Source organism: Gopherus flavomarginatus, chromosome 9, assembly GCF_025201925.1.
Source record: "Gopherus flavomarginatus isolate rGopFla2 chromosome 9, rGopFla2.mat.asm, whole genome shotgun sequence".
In the NCBI taxonomy this organism is placed as follows: domain Eukaryota; kingdom Metazoa; phylum Chordata; order Testudines; family Testudinidae; genus Gopherus; species Gopherus flavomarginatus.
The window spans coordinates 20,911,131-20,927,508 of NC_066625.1; the positions used below are offsets into that span (position 1 = coordinate 20,911,131).

The 16,378-nt window shown below is 40.1% G+C and overlaps 1 protein-coding gene across 3 annotated transcripts in view; it reads left to right on the forward strand.

Annotated features, from left to right (window-relative positions):
• Positions 1-6,879, forward strand: part of SNX29 (sorting nexin 29) — a 443,704-nt gene extending 436,825 nt beyond the window's left edge. For all 3 annotated transcript variants that reach the window (XM_050967714.1, XM_050967715.1, XM_050967723.1), the window contains one exon: positions 1,862-6,879. In XM_050967714.1, the coding sequence (XP_050823671.1) occupies positions 1,862-1,991 (130 nt within the window). In that variant the 3' untranslated portion in view covers positions 1,992-6,879. The remainder of the gene's footprint in view (positions 1-1,861) is intronic.
• The last annotated feature ends 9,499 nt before the right edge of the window (positions 6,880-16,378 follow it).

Sequence of the window (16,378 nt, forward strand, 5' to 3'; positions counted from 1 at the left end):
ATATGGTAAGAATAGTATAATCGTAAGTAGTAATTCTCTCCTTCAGCACCTATATTAATAAAAATAGAATAGAAGTAATATTAATATGCACAATTGAAATTGATTCAGAAAGCAGGATCTTCTAGGTACTGCATATAGCGTTTGTTAATTTGGATTCTCCAGGGCTTTGATGTCACAAAATGAAAAATCATAAAATCTGGAAATGTTGAAATGGATATCTAATTATCTGTGGCTATCACAGAGTAAGATTATGAACCCAGCTACATTTTAGTGTTTTGATTTTATTGACAAGCAAGCAAAGCACTAAAGTGGTAGTTTGTAAGCCTTGCTATTACACAAGAACAACAAGTGTGTTGCTAAGAAGTTTTGAGATTGATGAGAATTTTATGCAATTATTTTCATGTTGTGGACTTTCTGATCACAGCGGAAGAAAAAGTACTGTGTTAGAAACTTTAGTTAAAATCGGTATACTTAAGGCTGTGTCGAAACCGAGGCTACTTCAAACTATTCTACTAGGGAAATGCACAACAATGAAATGTCACACTGCTATTTGAAAAGCATTTTTATTTTCTGCTAACATTTTCAATTTAGCAACTGACTTTGGCAGGGTATTTTCTGGAACCACTGTCCATTATGTTGGGGAATATTGGCAACTGCTCATTAGCCTTACAAAACTAATAGTTACCACTGACAAAATGAAGTACTGTTGATTGACTTACCTTACTAAAATACTCTGCTCCCTGAGGGTGAATTCTGCACACTTGAACAGAGCTTTTACAAGGCCTATGATCCACTTAGGTCCATCCCATTTAAGCCCTCAAAATGCATCTTAAATGGAATCTAAGTGTGCCTATAATAATAATACCCACCTCTTATATAGGGCTTTTCATCAGTAGCTCTCCAAGTGCTTTATGAAGGAAATAAGCCTTAGGCAGGCTCTCTGCACAGTGGTAAATGCCATCCTGCAGGGAGAAGAGATCTACGTGGAGTTAATGCATTGTTTGCTTTAAAATACATCAGCTTTAAGCCAAAATAGTAAAGACTGCAGAAGAGCATCTCTCTTCTTAATTCATCAACTCAGATTGAATATTGGTATAAATAGCTGATTTTTACATGTCAAAATAACTTTGACTTTGCATGCTGCATAACCTTGTTATCATTTGGCTGGTTTGTGAAATGCTAATCAGTGATGCTGATTGAGACGTGTGTAAACTGTATAATTTGAAGCCCTGTAGAGTCTTCTAAAAAGTATGGCAAAAGTACAACATTATTCCTTTCTGCTGTGGTTTCTGGAGGTGTCTGTAGCCTCTGAATGACACCTGTGTAACCAGAAATTTCTGTTACTGCTTTTTGTTCTTAGAGTATTTGCTTTCCAAGTTATTTTCAGAAGACTCATTCATGTAAGATCATAGTCTGTTGTGGGCCAGAGTAGAATGAAGAATTTCCAGCAGCAGTGTGTTACTAACGTATTTCATCACATAAGGATACATCCATCCATAATGAGAAGAATGTTAACTAGGGCATCATCCAAGCTTTTGTCTAGTTTGCCTTTACATATATCACTTTCAAATGCTTTTAATGCCATCTCTGAACTTCAGCCCATTGAGTTATGTTTTTGTCTTAGAAATTACAGTCTTCCATAAAGTACTACTTGTTCTCATTTTTTCTAGAGTGCATTTGTAATTCATACTCCAGTTAGCAGTATAAATAATGCAAGTCCATGTAGTTAAAGATATATACGGTACTTTGCCATCATGTGCTGGAGTCTCATAACATCTCCTTTTTCTGCATTTAGAATAACTACAGGAGAATTTACACACAACATTAACTTATTCTGGTGTTTCTTTTTCTTTTTTCCTAGTGATATCCAACCTGTGGGAGAACCAGTAAGCAAAAGCAATCGCTCAAGAGTGGCTACCCGCTTTCCAAAGCTATCTCGGCACCATCAAAGGGAGCCACGGAACCTGGAGCCTCAAAGTGGTGATCTCTGACCCTTTGTATAATTGTGAACATCAGCACCATGTACTTTAAACTGCCCTGTGATTCTGACCTATCCTATACTGTTGATTATGAAAGGCCCTGGGGAGAATATAGCTGTATTGAGTTAATTCCTGAAAGGAGACTCAATACTAAGGTTCATCATTCTGATTTAACAGGTCACTTTCAAAAGCAGCAAGCATTTTCCCAATGGAATATGAGGGCTCTTCACGGGGCACTCAGCAAATTGTACACACTTTGTTTTGTAAAGCATTCTCTTTTCTTCTAAACTTACTCCACTACTTTGAGTCCCTTGTTTGTGCTGTAGTGTCTCGTACACCCATACCATCTATTTCTGTTCCTGAGATCTGTGCGCATCATGTTTGGAGAATATTATTTTTTTCTTAGAAGTACAACTGTAACTATCACTAATCAATATTTGTCACAAAGTTGTACTTAAAAAACTTTCCAAACCCATGGCCTTTTGGAAATGGAATGACTGTTGCTTTTTCATTATGATCTTCTGGTGCACTCAAGAGTCTTTTATAAACGTTACAAAGTAAATAACAGAAGGAAAAACAGTAGAGAGGGCAAAAATAGCCTGTGTGTTTCTAGTCAGATATTCCCAGAAGCTCTCACTTGTGAAGAGTTATTCTACCAAAATGGAGATTCTAATAATTTTCTATTGAAATTTTTGTTTTTGCTTAAAGACAAGGTGCAGTACAAGTCAGCTCAAGGAGTTTAGCAAAAAAGGAAACACAAAGTTAACATGTTACAGAATAGAGTATTCCAGCATTTGACTTTGTTCTGTTATTGATTTCTTGCTGATGTTATTATAAAAACAGTCTCTCAGCATAAAGAAAGGGGACATTTGGGCATTCTTACAGCTAGTTTGTAAGACACATGAAATGCTGTTGCTAAAAGATTGCTTAAGTTGAAAGTGCCTGTCACCTTTTTACTGGAAAGTGACTTGTAACGATGTTGTGAGAACAACTAAAGAAAACTGGGAGAATAATTGTTACAAGTGCTGTAAATCCTGAAATGGATCAACTGGAATCCAGTTCATAACATCTGTTAGCTATACTGCCACAGGCGGTAAACTGTGCTTTAGCCATCTTTTTTTTCCTCCGGTATAGAGTCTTAACCAATATTCATTCATGTTTACTAAATAATATATTCTGGTTTACCTGTGCACCAGAACAACTCTCTTCTCACAAGTTGTTTGGATAATCTGTGTTCCCGTAGGCTGCTGAATTGTCTGGCTATACCGAAGGAAGGACAGGAGACACCTGATATAGTTTTAATCAGACTGCAATTTTATTATTAGATGTCTATGACTTCCCAGCAGATAAAAGTGTATCATGCAGGTAACTCCGTGATCATTCAGTTAATACCTGGAAGGCTTCTGCCAGCCCCCATCTTTTTCCATGCAGGTCCCCCAGCCACCCATTGCTGGGACCTTGCCATCCACCACCACCCTTGTAGGAGGGTTAAGGTGGGCTGTAAGAAAAGGGGGTTGTCTCCTGCTATACCACGTTTAGGAGCCCTGAAGCCCCTGTCCCACCCTGTTCCATTACTTTAACCCACACTTCCTTTTTAAGTCCTTTTCCAAGCCATTTATCCAGTCACTGTACACATTCCCTGTGGAGTACCTGGACAACCACCCCACACTTACATAATGAGTTGCGACATATAGCCTAACTCCTTTCGCTGTTAACCATAATAAAACCATCCCTGAACCTGCTGTGGAAGACAAAAAAAAACCTACCCCACCTAGGCCAATCTGCTGATGAGGGAAAAAGTCCTTCCCAAATGCCCTAAAAGAAATGGTTAGCATGATGCCCACAGCAGGTCCTGACCAAACCTGGTATTTTGCCACCTGAAGGGGAGGGAAAGGTAGGTGCTGCCTTGCCCGCTCTGTGGAAAAAGAGCTCCTCATGCCTAGGCTTGCTCTTCTTCAACTCCTTCGCCCTTCCAGTCCCAGAGGATGAGTCAGAGTCACCACACTCACTCCACCTCCTTTTGCAGCAGCTTCTGACCTCTCTCCCTCATCCTCAAAACACTGATTCCTTTCCCTCAGCAAGCCAGACAACGGCCCCCCACTTAAAGGTGCTGTGTGGGTCATTTTTGTTATTGACTGTCAGTTTATTATGTTAAAACCTGACAGTAGTTATAGAAACCCAAGGGGTTGGGTTTTTTTCAGAAAAAGAAGTGACTTCTTATTAATGCACTTTTTTGAATGTAGAGCTATTTTAAAAAATCTAATGAACTGAGACCCATATTCTTCAAGCCTATGTCCCATTTTGTGGCACTTATTCACGAGTAGCCCTATTGACTTCAGTCAGACGACTCGCATGAATAAGGTTTGCTCAAAGTGAATAATGGTTGCAGAACTGAGTGTGAAGAACTGTCATAGATTGCACTGAGTGATGGGAAAAGGCAACCAGCGGCAACTAGGTATTAACATGCGAGACCCCAAAAGAAAAATCATGTCCCAGAAATCAAAAATTGTTCTGTTACTTGCAGTCTTATCTGCTACTGCAGTATCTTCTGCACATCGATAAGAGAGCTCCTTTATAAATGAATCCCAACAAGCAGCTTATCATAAAAGCTAGATGTCTTGGTTGAATCAGAAAATGAGTTAATATTGGTGTTTGAATCTGTTTAAAAATAAAAAATAAGAAAATCTGTAAGCAGACTGCAGCTAAAGCCTCTCCGAACCAATTAATTTGATGCATAACTTGTATATTGAAGTTTGTCTTTGTTGAAAAATTCATAGATTGAATGTGAGTTCCACTTTGAAAGACTAAAAATTCATATCTTTAAAAGGTCTAAAGTCTTTACAAGATTGACAGGAGTGTAATCTGTAATTCATGTGCCAACTTTTGCCTACTAATATTGAATTACAGATTGAATTGAAAGCCTACCTTGCATAAATTCCTTTGGGGAGAATTGGATGTAGATGTGTTTATCACATGAATCTGTTTTCGTCTTCAAAGAATAGTTCAATGTACAGCTTTTCCTCCCTTCTTTGAAAAGCTGCAAATGGTAAGGAAACTAATTTAGTAGATACACATGTGCTAAACATAGAATGACGTGTACTATCCATATTTTTAAAACTGTCCTTATTGGCTCTTTAAATTATCTCTCTCTCCTGATTAATTTGCCTTGCCTAATTTTTAGTATATGAATAAATATGCAAAAATACTGGACTTGTTTACAGTGAACAAGTTGTTCCCTGCTAATTTTAGCATAAAATTACTCATGGGGAAATTTTGCGCCACTGCACTTGTGCAGAATTCATGTCCCTGCAGATTTTTTTTGCTTCCCCGCAGAAAAATGACTTTCTGACAGGGAAGCAAAGGGAAGCTGCAAGAGCAGTCAGGCACCGCTCCCTAGCTGTGCAGGTACATCGTTTCAGGCACCCGGAGCAGCCAATGGAGAGGTAAATCACCGCAGAGACACCCAGCTAGTGACTCCTACCCTGAGCCGGGTTCAGCTGCTAGTCCCAGCTGGGCTGGAGGCAGGTGAGGATGGGACTTCCTCTTCCCCTGCAAGGAGTGGCTGGGGCTGTGTCAGATTCACACCCAGAACCCCCCCACACACTCCCACAGCTGCAGGAAGCTCTGCATCCTTCTTTCATCGCTTCACAGCTGCAGGGGTAGATGTCTCTGTATGGGGAGTTGCTGTCCCATCCACCCAACCACCGTGCAGCTGGACCTCCCATACCCAGACACCCCCACCAAACCTCCCCCTTACACCCAGAACCCCCCTAGCCCTCCATACCTGAACCCCATCCCACTGAACCTCAACCCCTGCAGCTGTATCCTCCCTGCACCCAGTTCCCCTGCCTCCAGACCCCCGCCCCTGCACCCAGACCACCTCCCTCTGACCTCCCTGCACTCAACACCCCCACAAGCCCCACCCCCTGTACCTCCACATCCAGACCCCTACACCACTGACCCCCAACTAGCTGCACCCAGACTCCCATGCCACCAAGACCCCCACCCCCAGACCCCTCTGCTGAGTCCCAGTCACTTTCACTTGGAAACCCCTGCAGAGTCCAATTGCCCCTGCACCTGGAACCCCCTCAATGTGGGGGGAGCCTCTGGGCATTCAGATCTCCCACGCCTAGACCCCCCACTGAGCTGCCTCCTTCCAGATTGTCCCATACAGAATTCTCTCACCCCACACCTGGATCCCCCCACACTGAGCTCCTCCACACAGAATTTTAAAATATTGTGCACAGAATTTAATTTTTTGGCACAGAATGCCCTCACAAGTAAATAAAATATATATATGCTACTAAGATTAGTGACTGCAGAGAACCTTCACTTTGTGATATGAGCTTGTGTTACGTACTGCAGTTATTAATCCACTTAAATACTCTTCTGTTGTCTCTTTAAGACAATAATTCAGTGGGATCTCCTCTCTAGAATTAACACATTATAAAAGGTTATACAGTATCTGAGCCTGCAATCTCAGTAGAAACATTCAATAACAGATTATATGATATGATATGAGCCAGATCCTGCTTGCTTTACTCAAGAGTACCATGAGACTACTCACGTGAGTTAGATGAATAGAATTTAGTGTTCTAAGGATTCTGGCCAAGATTTTCAGAAATGCCTACTGATTTTGGATGCCCTAATTTTTGGCATCTGAGCCAAATGGGGCCTAGTTAGTCAGTGCTAAGAACTCATCCTCTGATGATCAGGCCCTTTAAAATGTTTTGGCACTGAAAATCTTGACCATCTAGTTTAAAGAATCTAGTAGGTTTATATCATGTATGCATAAAAATACTGTAATCATAACAATGGTTCTATTAAGTGTATAAGAATAATTTCAATTTCTCCCATATATCATTTAATTAAATGCATGCAGTTCTGATTATTAAACACTGCTTTCTGATAGCTGATCAGTGGCCTATGCAAAATGAGTTGGTGGGTTCAATCCAGTTCTTGGTAGATAAGCATGTACATCACTGAACACCAGTCATTTTGTGGTGATCTGAGCAGTTAGGTTAACAATCAAATAGTCCTGTCTTTTATAGAGTTGCCTTTTAAGTTTAGGATTGTAGCACAGTGTCAGGACAATATAGAGAAACTTGCAGTGTTACCTCCTATTCAGTACCTGTGCTGTATATTAAGGCACTATGAAATCCACATTAACGAGAACATGGATGGAATTGCGGAATAAAAACAAAAACATGGAATCCAGCACTCAAAAATCCAGCACAATACCAAAAAATAAAATTGTCTCCTCTCTGTGGACCCAGGGCCAGAGGAGCTTTGTGTCCCCACCATGACCCCAGCACTGGAGAAGATTTAATTAATTATTTTTTTTAAATGGAAAAAAAAAGAAATCAGAAAATAATAAATCTGAAAATACACAATAATAAAAAGGATTTCATAGGACTCTATGTATATATACTGTTTAAATCTCCAGGGTCTTAATCTGGAATCTTTTGTGAATGCTTAAAAGAAATTGTAGAAAAGATTTTTAATGCTGTTTTCCTATTACATTCAAAATAAATAACTTCCTAAGAAACAAAGTAGACAGCAGACAGTTTCAGTTTTATTACAGATGGGATTGTCTGTCAGTATTAATTTATTAAATATTGACTACAGTTATTCAGAATCTTGTCTATTTAGAGACTCTGGCATTCTATACACAGATTTTAATGCACTGACTTAAATCATGTCTTAAATCAAATTTCCCATTTAAATCAAAACAAAAAAAAATCCCAAGATTAACTGGAGAAAGGATAATGACACAATAGCAAAGGCTTAACTTGACCTGTCTATTAAATCACACGTTGGTGGAAGGATTCATAATTTCTAAACCAGTCCTGTTTAAAAAACATTGTCACATGGTTAGTTGTAAACAAATTGTATAATTTTATAAAATTTACTGCAACTTGTAAACCACTGTGATGGGATTAATATGATAAATATTTGCAGATACTGCATAATGGCAGTAAATAAGACCAAGATGTTAAGGTGCATTTTGTTGTTGTGAAGTGAATGTTTTATTGTACAGAACAATGTCTTTACAAGCTATCAAATCACTGAACCTGCTAGGAACCTATTAATGTATAGGATTGATGGTTCAGAACAGCTAGCTAGTAATAAGTGGGACCTGAAATGAGCATTGAGTGATCTAGTGATGCTGTCTGTCAGTTCATATTAATGACCTAATATGGTGATCTTTTCTTATCAATACGTCAGAAGTGAAGAGCTGAGTTTTGTTGTTTTAGAAATGGGCCTCAATCCAGAAACCCAGAATTTTGCAGGCTGGTCCAGACTCTAGCAGATGTATAAATCTTGCCTGCCCAAATATAGCATCTGAATCAATCCAGCTTCAATAGGGAAAATATTAAACTCTTAATACTTGGGAAACTGACTAATTCTCAGTTTTGTTACAGATTGAAAGTTTCCTCTGTTGCTGTTGGGGCAAACTGTAAAATAAATGCTTCAGGCTTTCAGAATTTCATAGTTAATCCAAATTGCCTCTCCTCTTGTGGCTCACTTCTCAACGTGACTTCCACTCAGGTTGGGCGCCAGTAGGGGAAAATGGATTTTACTCAAGGTCATGCAGGAGTTGGGGAGGAACTAGCATGGAAGCTGGCAGAAGGGAGTGGAGACCAGTGTCAGTGAAAGACATGTTGCAACGGGAGGCTCTCACCTGAATGTGTTGGAGGGAGGAGCTATCTTCCAGCACTTGACGAGAGTAAGGAAATGGAAAAGGTGTTACATCAGCTAAGAAGTAGGCAGGGAAGTAAACTGGACAAGCTGAACAAGAGTATATACTAATAATCCAAGGTTTAAGTTGGAGAAAGGACAGATTCTCTTCCTAACTAGTGTCATACTTACAGGAGTATGTTTCATGGGACTCTCCCACACACCTCCTTTTTTCTTAGTCTCAGATTTGCTCCTCTTCCCTACACTTAGCTATTGTGCATAGGGCTGCCAAGACTGTGGAAAAGTGAATTATCCCATAGGACATTTCCAGACCAATTAATATTTATTAGCCAAGTGAACCTCAAATGTGTTACATTCCTGTGGGGAGAGGAAAGATCTTATAAAATTAGCTATTTGCAAACTATGGCCACATACGTTTTTTAAACTGATTTGAAGCTTTTAACCCTTCCCTCATAGTAGAGTGTATAAGCAAGCAAAATAAATTCTGTTTGCTTTATAAAGGCACCTATCGACCAATGAGATTACTCTTTTCAAGGATTTCACTTTCTGTTTGCATTGTGGTAGCCATTCTCTTTATGTTGCTTCAAAATGCCACTGGGACCTCTCCGATTCTACAAAGTTTTTGTGTTTCAGAGGTTTCAGAAAAATACCCACTTTGTTGTCCTTCATCCCATAATTCTAAATACTGTGTGTGGGTGTTCTTAGATTTACCCAAATTCCATGGGAATCCTGTGGAACAGATATTTTGGAAGCAAGTGAGGTCATGGCCAAAATTCTGCTCTGAGATCAGGTGCTATCTCCTGAGATAGGAGGGTCACCAAATGGCACAAAGGCATATAGGGTATGTTGTCACCGAGTTAACTTGACTCTAGTGTTCTGTTCTACAATGGGAGCTTCAGGCATATAGGAAAACTAGATTATCAGAGCCCAGCTGACAGCAGAATTGAGTCCTTAAGATCAATAGGAGCAGCACCCTCCTGCTGGTGCTTGAATAAGCCACTCCTGCAGATGCATTCAAGCTCCATCATCTTGGATCATGAGACTAATTAACTTAGTTGTCTCCTTACCATTTCCTCATTATTTTTTGGCCTATCTCATATACCACAACATGAAATATTAATCTGCTGAGCATTCAGCCATTTTGAATGCATGGTTTTGTAGCATTAGATATGTGCAATGTCTTAAAAATCATTTTAATATATTAAACTAGTGCTATTATGTTTAAAACTGTAAGTTGATGTGCATTATGTTTTATTACACTTTCAAGAAAATATTAAATGTTTGCTTTGTACCCTTTGTTCTGCTCTGCTGCCGAACAATGGTGTGGCCCAGTAAATGTTGTTACATGTTCTGTGCCCCCCCACGTCCCCCAAAAAGTTCACTTTATGGTCCTATTACATATAAATTGTATTATTTATGAAATCGCATCTGGAAATCTATCAATGCATCTATTAATAAGAACTCTTGTTTTTTCTGTTTATATTGACATGAATTTACACACAAGTAATTCACTGTAATATTTAAGGTGGAATAGATCAAATACATTCATATGGGAATATGTTTACCAATATTTCAGTAGCAGTGCCCATGTCGCTGAGAAAAGTTAAACCGGTAGTTGATTTTTTCACATGGATAATTTGAAATGTTAAGAGTCTATAGCTTTACATATAATGAATTTAAAGGAAAATAAAAGCTTTTGAAAAGAAATCATAATTCTGAAGGTCTGCACTTTCTAAGAAGCCCTGAGCAAAATAGACTAAAAATACCCTTTTGTCTCGGACCAAACCTGCCGGAAACCGGGTTTCCTTTTTGTTTTTGTTACACAACTGTAGAAAATAGGCAAGATTATTTTAATTTTAATGTATATATAGTATTCAGATAAGCATCTATAAACTCTTTATATTATTTGTAAGCCATGTTATGTTAATGTTTACATAATAGAATTTTTAAACAAATGTATATATAATTTTCTAAATACTTTGTTGTATTAAATATTTCTTTTGAAATATCCTGTGGTAATTTTGTTATAATTTGGTTTAAATATGCCACTATACTAACAAGAAAATTAAAAAATTGGCATTTTGTATGGTAAAAGATAGCATGTTTGCAGCCTATTTGTGGTACTCGGCTGTTTAAAAACAGCGATCTGTGATTTATTTTCACCTTTTAAATGTGCAAAGTTAATACAAATATACTTTGGGCTAAATTTCCAAAACAATGTACTAGGCATCTGGTTTTAATTAGATTAAAATTCTCATTCATTGTGTCTGATGAAGCTTATTTGATGTGTGAAATCTAGGAGACATGGATATCAGAAGTACAGTCAACCAAACAAATAAGAAAACAAAACAGTAAACATCTTTCAATTATATTCTCATCTTGTCTTCCATATTGCTGTTAGAAAGGCACATTTGCCATTGAAAATATGTTCCAAGCAAAAACCAATACAATTAAATGGGGTCTTGGAATCACAGAAGTATTAGGGAGAGAAGAGTTTAATGAAAACATTATTATTAGTGGGAATATTTCAAACATTAAAAGCAAACTTTTTGTTTTATATAAGACAAACTGACCTATTTGACAAAGAGCAAGTCACCTTGGACCTCTTTGTATTTTCTTATAATTATTTCAAATACAGTGGAGTAGTTAAAGATCACTAGCTGCATTCTGTTCTGAAATCATAGTTTTCATATAACTCCATTGTTTTGTTAGACTCAGTGTTGCCTAGGAGTTAGAGCAGGGGACTGAATCACAAGGATCTGAGTTCTTTTCTTCTGTCTGCCAATGACCTGCCATGTGGCATCAAGCTGTTTTGAAAATTAGACCCATTTTAATCTCCCTCTGCCTGCATTTTCTTCCTCCATAAAACATGAACAATAAAGCTGCTTCACAGATTACCTGGCCATATCTACAGATTTGGGATGTGTGTGAAAGCTTAGAACCTTTTGGGAAGGCAGCAGTTTTCATGGGCTTCGCATGCATGTGCCACACGTTAGTAAATGAGGCAATAAGGGGACCTCCGTGCTTTATTCTCCCTCAATTTCTTTTTACTACTGAGACAGAGAAATTGGAACTCCTCTTTCCTATAATCCGCCAGGTTGGATTTTGTTTTTAGCTAGTTAGCTTTTTGTAAAAATGAGCTGTATTTTCTTGAATTTCTTGTGGAAGCTTACATAGTTGTAATTGTGTGCTGCGCATTGGAATCTTAGATGAAAGGCACTAAATAAATGCCAAAAGTATTAAATCTCATTTAGCCAGTGTGATATACAAAATCTTTATCCAAAAATGCATTTTCTTAACAGGAATTAGGCTTACTTGGTTAGGTCATTATTTTATTTCATTTGGTTACTTTCTTATGTTCAGCGTCCAAGTATCTGTATTTGGATCTCAGAGAAATCATGTATTTGGACATCCAGATTGGTATTTGCATACCTAAAATGCATACTTGGTTACCTAAGTACTTATGCAAAAACCCAGCTGCTAAATTTGGGTGCCTAATATGACTGGAAAGCTTAAATTGGACCTTTTGTGTATACTTAGTCAAGTGTTGGGTACCAAAAGAAGTTGTAATTTAAAATAATTATACAGGCAGGAAGGGTCTGCTTGTTTACAACATAGTCAGGTGAGTAATTCCATTAAAACTGGTGAAACTCCTTGTGTAAATAGAGATTACGCTTGTGTAAGATCCATTGAAAGCAGTGGAACTATCAAATGAAAGGGGGATTGTAGGCTCAGGTGCTTTGTCCTTTATAAGGTTTTTGTTTTTTTAAACAAGCAAACTTATGATCAGTTAGGCATGACAGTTACAGTGCAGTTTACACAGCAGTGCTGAAGGATACAGCTATCATTAACAGTACTGTTTACTAATCAACTGCGAATGCTGAACCTTTCACATTTTAGTAATTTTAAATCTTTTTTAGAAAAAATGTGCCTATACAACTTGTCGGTCTGGATCCTAAGTTTTGAACAGAAAAGTTTCATTCCATATATATGGTTATAATTTACACAACAGGAAAAAATGTTTTTCAGGATTTCGTACGCTTTATTTTGTCTTGTTTAAGAACAGAACTGAGCAGTTAATCTTTAATGTAGGCTAAAGCCTTTTTGTTTCTTAAAAAAACCTATTTTTTAAATGACGCATCAAATGATTTTATTCTTACCATGCAATATCTTTTTATGCAATATTGTGGCATGGTACTTACGCCATGCAATGACCAGCTGAAATAAAATACTTGCATCCATTTCAAAAAGGATTTGTGAATTCAGCATGATATTGTACATAGGAACATTACATAATGCTGTGTAGAAAAAGCAGAATCAAAACTGGTATGTATTATGTGATAAAAATATTGTTTTGTCACCAATTTTCTAGCAGGGCTGCTTCTGTTTATTTTTATTATGCAAACTCCAACAGCAATGACTTGAACTTTTCTACTACTGGTTTCAGTAAGAAAAATATTCAGTATATTAAACATAATTATATTAACAATAATGTAGTTGCTGCTTCATCTTTTAAGATCAGAGTCCTGTTGCCTCTGTTGGAATATCCTATAACTAACTTGGCCTGGGATTTTCAAAGGGGACTTGAAAGTCACTTGAAGTTGGGCACTTAACTCCCACGAATTCCTTTGAAAATACCAGCCTTGATAACTTCCATTAAATTAACTGTGTGCCCAGTTCTGGCCACTCTTACTCATATTCAGACAAATAATTTTCACACATGCAAAATCAATGGGGCTGTTAATGTGAATTTGTATTACTCGTGCTTAATATTGGGTGTGTGATTGGGACTATATGATTCCCTGTCAAAGAGAACATGGAACAATGACTCATACAGGACATAGTATAGAAAAATCCTGATTTTGTTACCCTTGGTCATGCAGACCCATTGACTTAAGTGGAAATCATGCTTGATTAAGACCTGCCCCCAAATTAACTACAAAGCCTGGGAATGAATTAGATAAATTAAGTTCTAGGTTAGAACAAGCTTAGAATTTGGAGGACTCCTTCAACTCTGCTTTTGTGGATATGTCAGACCTTTCATGTGAATTTAATATATTTTTCTTTAATATATTAGGAGTCAAGTTCATTGGGGAAAATGTATAATACTTTGAACTATAAGGCTCTGATATGTGTGTAGGCTATTGCATGTATTGGGAGGCACAATGCCAAAAGCAGAGTCCCTCCCAGTGCCTGAGGAGTGCAGTAACAGCCTGCTAATACTCACTTTGGCATGGATGGATCCTTAATTTTATGTTTCATTAAGAAAAAATGTGATAAAAATGATTGAGAGGCTTGCTACATATATTTTCTGTGAAAAATAGGTATTGGTTAAGAGATAATAGCAGTGAAAAAATTAAGCACCTTTTGTACCATTTTGAATATATTTATTATTAAATTTATATTTCTTAACTTTATTTCCCACCAGGTTCCCATCTGTTTGGACCCTTCTTCTTAAAATTCCTCCATGAGTTCAAGTGCGTTTCACAACAGTTTGAGGTTCCAGTGTCTGCTTTCAAATCCCATTTTCAATTATAAAAATTAAAGCTCCCAATTTCATGTATTATATGAGAATGAAGTTTAAATGACCAGAGGACCTCAAATGCCTTCAAAAAGAACCTGGATTCATGGAGGAAGGGGGAATGAGAGGCCACTTAAAACAATTGTTTTGTCTCTTTCCCTTTGCCCCACTTCCATGCCCAGCTGTGTCTGGTGAGAAGGGTGCAGATATATGCTATAGGATGCTGGTGTGACATCACAAAGATGCTAGCCAAATAGAATAGAACAGTGCCTCATGCCGCATTCTAATCCTAGACCAAGATGATTTTGGATTAGTGAAATAGCCATCAGATCTGAAAGTGAGTATTTTGTGTGAGCTATCGTTTAATGTTTTTGCTTTTACATTTCTGTTCAGTACTGAATGTCTGTATTGGGTCATTCTGGGTTTTTATGAAATAAAAATAAATGATATTTTTACCCTACTCAAACCTTCCTTAAAGTTCTTACTAAGTCTTTCCTGGTTACTTTGCAAAATCCAATTTAATAACTAAGTCTTAAATAATGACATACATTATTACAAACATCAACAACTGTGTTATAATCACAGGGGTCTAGAGGTGTGGACTCACCCCTGCAGCGCCTCCAGCTGGTGACTTCTGGGAATTAGCTCGGTCCAGCTCCGGAACACCCTCTGCAGGCCGGTGATCTGCCTGTCCTCTCTCTGGCCCCCCATGTCTGTCCCAAGACCTGGTGCCCCATTATCTGGGGTGCTGCCCCCTGGCTGTAACCCCCCAGTTCTGGGTCTCCCCCTCCCAGGGGAACCCCCACCCACCATCCCCACTTCACCTCAGTCTTGGCTACTGCCAGTCATCACTTAGCTCCTATTCACTGGGGCAGACTGCAGTGTATCAGCCACTCATCACAGGCAAAGGGGTTTGGACCTGTTGTCTCTGCCTACCCATGGACTTCCCCTTTGCAACCCCAGTACCCAGTTGGCCTTACCCTAGGCCTGCAGCCTGGGGGGATTTCCAGGCCAGAGCTCCCCTTGCCTTCCCCCAGCCCTGCTCCACCTTAGGTATCCAGGTATGCTCCCTAGCAGCCAAGCCCTTCTCCCTCTATAGGCAGAGAGAGACTCTCTGTGTGTCTGCCCCTGGCTTCCCTGCCTTTATAGGGCCAGCTGAGTGTTTGGGGCATGACCTCAGCTGAGGCTATTTTCCCGCCATCAGTCCAGCTTTTCCCCTGCCACAACCCTCTCCTGGGCTGTTTTCACCCTTTCAGGGCAGGAGCAGAGTCACCACCCCGCTACCGGGAGCGCTCTGTCTGCCCTGCTGGCTGGAGCGTTCCCCCTTCTCTGGCTGCCTTGCTGGCTGGAGCTCCTTCTCCCTTCCTGGGCTGCTGCTGACTGGAGTGCTCCCCTCCCGGACTGCTGCTGCTGAGCGAGGGGTGGGGGGGAGGCCTTGCTGGCCAGCCCCCACTCCTCCACCTCCGGAGGGAGAAGCCAGGACCCCCACCGCGGCTACCACCTGCGTGGGGTCCTTCCTGTCTGGCTGCCAGGGCTGCTGGCGGAGGAGCTGCTGCTGCTGGAGCTGTGATTGCCTGGGGAGCTGCTGGAGCCTGGAGGCAAGTGCGGACTGAGAAGACTGCCAGCTGCTGGGGGAGCACACTAGAAGACACTGGAGACCACTGTGGAGGGGGCCCTCAGAAACTGTGTAACTCTTTGACTGTGCTCTAGTGGTGGGGGCGTAGACTGTGTTTGTGGGGGCACAGGGGGTGTGGCATGGAGCCTGCCCACTGGTCCATCTGTGCCCTCCCCAACCCCCACCACCGCTGCCCCCTCCACGACCCCCACAGACCGCTTACCATCTGCCTCGGTTCCCACCTCTGGGACTCGGCTGCTTGCCTGGGCAGCCACGCCCTTTTGCCACCGTTTGGGTTTCCAGCAGCAGCCAGCCACCTATTGACTGTGCACAAGTGCTCGTGGGTGCACGCCCCCCCCAACCTGACTTCTTCCCCTCCGTGACAGGCCCCCTAGCCTTTCCCCTTGTTGCCTGCTCCATTGCCCCTTGTAGCATTTTGCTTCCCCCCCTCCCCAGCTTTAGTTTGTTTCCCTGCCCCGCCCGTCTCCCTTTGCAGCCTTGTTTGTCCTGCCCTGGCCCTGAAGCTAGCCCCTTGGTCCCTCTGCCCCGCTCCCAGCCTGG